The sequence below is a fragment of the Gekko japonicus genome, unplaced genomic scaffold (assembly GCF_001447785.1).
Source record: "Gekko japonicus isolate JY-2015 unplaced genomic scaffold, Gekko_japonicus_V1.1 scaffold8032, whole genome shotgun sequence".
Taxonomy (NCBI): Eukaryota; Metazoa; Chordata; class Lepidosauria; order Squamata; family Gekkonidae; genus Gekko; species Gekko japonicus.
The window spans coordinates 9,891-11,829 of NW_015164443.1; the positions used below are offsets into that span (position 1 = coordinate 9,891).

Genomic DNA, 1,939 nt, shown 5'->3' on the forward strand with positions numbered 1-1,939 from the left:
TACTTCGTCCAAGACAGCCCTCCCCCCCTTCAGAAAGATCTCTAAGGGTTTTCATGTGACACAGCAGAGGAGCGTAGAGCCAGCCAGGCACTCTGAGAAGAACGCAATCCAGTTTTTAAGAGAAGGTGGGTGGTGTGGTCAGAGAGGCAGAAACCGATTTCAACCAAATCATGACCCCTGAACAGCTCAAGTGCTGTCAGCCAAACGTCTCCTGCGAGGCGTAGGTCATGTACAGGAAGCCGTCTTCGTCTTTGTACCTCGAGTACACTTCAGACATGGTGGCTGACATGTTAACCATACTGCGGTTATTATCAGCCAGGAAGTAGAAGGCTTGTGACCCCTGAACAGCTCAAGTGCTGTCAGCCAAACGTCTCCTGCGAGGCGTAGGTCATGTACAGGAAGCCGTCTTCGTCTTTGTACCTCGAGTACACTTCAGACATGGTGGCTGACATGTTAACCATACTGCGGTTATTATCAGCCAGGAAGTAGAAGGCTTGTGTGGAGCCAATGGACATTCTGTTTCTGAGGGAAGAGAGTAAGAAATATCATGTCTTACGTCGCGAAGAGTACATTGTTTTTATTCTGTAATATGCCTGGAGTCTCAGTGAGAAAGGCAGTCTGTAAAATATATAAACCAAGGCTTCTGATCATACAAATTCTCTCACCCCTCCCTGTGTGTAATGAGATATTTCCCTCCCCACAACACCAGACTCTCTTAAATCCCATTAATGTAACTGGAGCTTAAACCAGGTCGCAAATATTTAACCCCCTTGTTTCTACAACCTGCTAGGGCCCTCTGGACATCTCACTTTGTCAGGATAAAATAGTAAAGCTCAAGTAAACACAATCTTCCAAAAGCAAAGTACAGAAATACTTAGGGTTTATGGATACACACACACACACAATTTTAAGTTACCTTTCCAACAATCCCACGTGGCAGGCCGGTGTTCTGTTCATAATAGGATGGGAGCAATGCTCCCTCTAAGCTGTGGAGTCTTGTGAGCAAAAATTCTACTTTGTGAGCTACTGGCATTAAGGTTGTGAGCGAGCAATTTGGCTACTGCTTAGTTTGCTCTGGAGCCATCCTTCCTGAGCTAAGACAAAAATGTGTGAGCCAGTGGCTAAAAAAACTGAGCTAGCTGACACTAACTCAGCTTAGAAGGAACACTGGATGAGAGAGCTGCAGTTTAGGGGAAACAGCCACTTGGCTAAGACCACCCAATATGTTAACCGCAGAGGAGAGATCTGAGTTGGACCTGAGATGCCTTGACCTGGATAGCCCAGGATAACCCAATCTTGGAAGCTAAGCAGGGTTGAGCCTGGTCACTATTTGGATGGGAGACCACCAAGGAATATTAGTGTCACAACACGGAGGCAGGCAATGGCAAACCAACTCTGAACATCTCTAGCCTTGAAAACCCTACAGGGTTGCCATAAGTCAGCTGTGACTTGACAGCAAAAAAAAGTGGTGCATGTACTCGCTTCTCAGGTCCAAGTTGAATTACAACAATACAGTAAGTCAACAGTGTTTACCAAAGGGGAGATCTTGAGGTAACTTCTGTGGACTTGCCAAAGCCCAGAGGAAGGAAAAGTGAATCAAGAGGATTTCTCACCAATGCAAGGGGCTTAGGTTTATAGCCTAACCTTGTACTCAGACCTTAGGTGGGCTAAGTGCGGGGTAACAGTGGACAAATGCAAAGGTCAAAACAACTTGCATCATCTAAAAACACCACCCCTGCAGAGCAGGATTCATGCTACAGAAAAACTGATCTTACCGGATAATCGAGACAAACTGGCCCATAGTGAGGTCTTCCGGAACAAGGAATTTGACCTTGTTCATTACCGGCAATATTTTCTCCTTGGGATAGCGCTCCAGGATCACCTATGAAAATAGGAAGAAACATGGAGCTGGCTTGGTAAGGGCAGTGGTCCAAACTCA

At 46.1% G+C, this 1,939-nt stretch overlaps 1 protein-coding gene across 1 annotated transcript; it reads right to left on the minus strand.

The window, feature by feature from the left end:
* Positions 1-359: 359 nt before the first annotated feature.
* On the minus strand, positions 360-1,882 carry LOC107108479 (microtubule-associated proteins 1A/1B light chain 3C-like; the record flags this gene model as incomplete). The annotated part of the gene is made up of 2 exons (XM_015408917.1): positions 360-522; positions 1,776-1,882. Coding segments are annotated over 2 exons (270 nt in total), but the record flags the coding sequence as incomplete, so codon positions are not given.
* Positions 1,883-1,939: the final 57 nt, after the last annotated feature.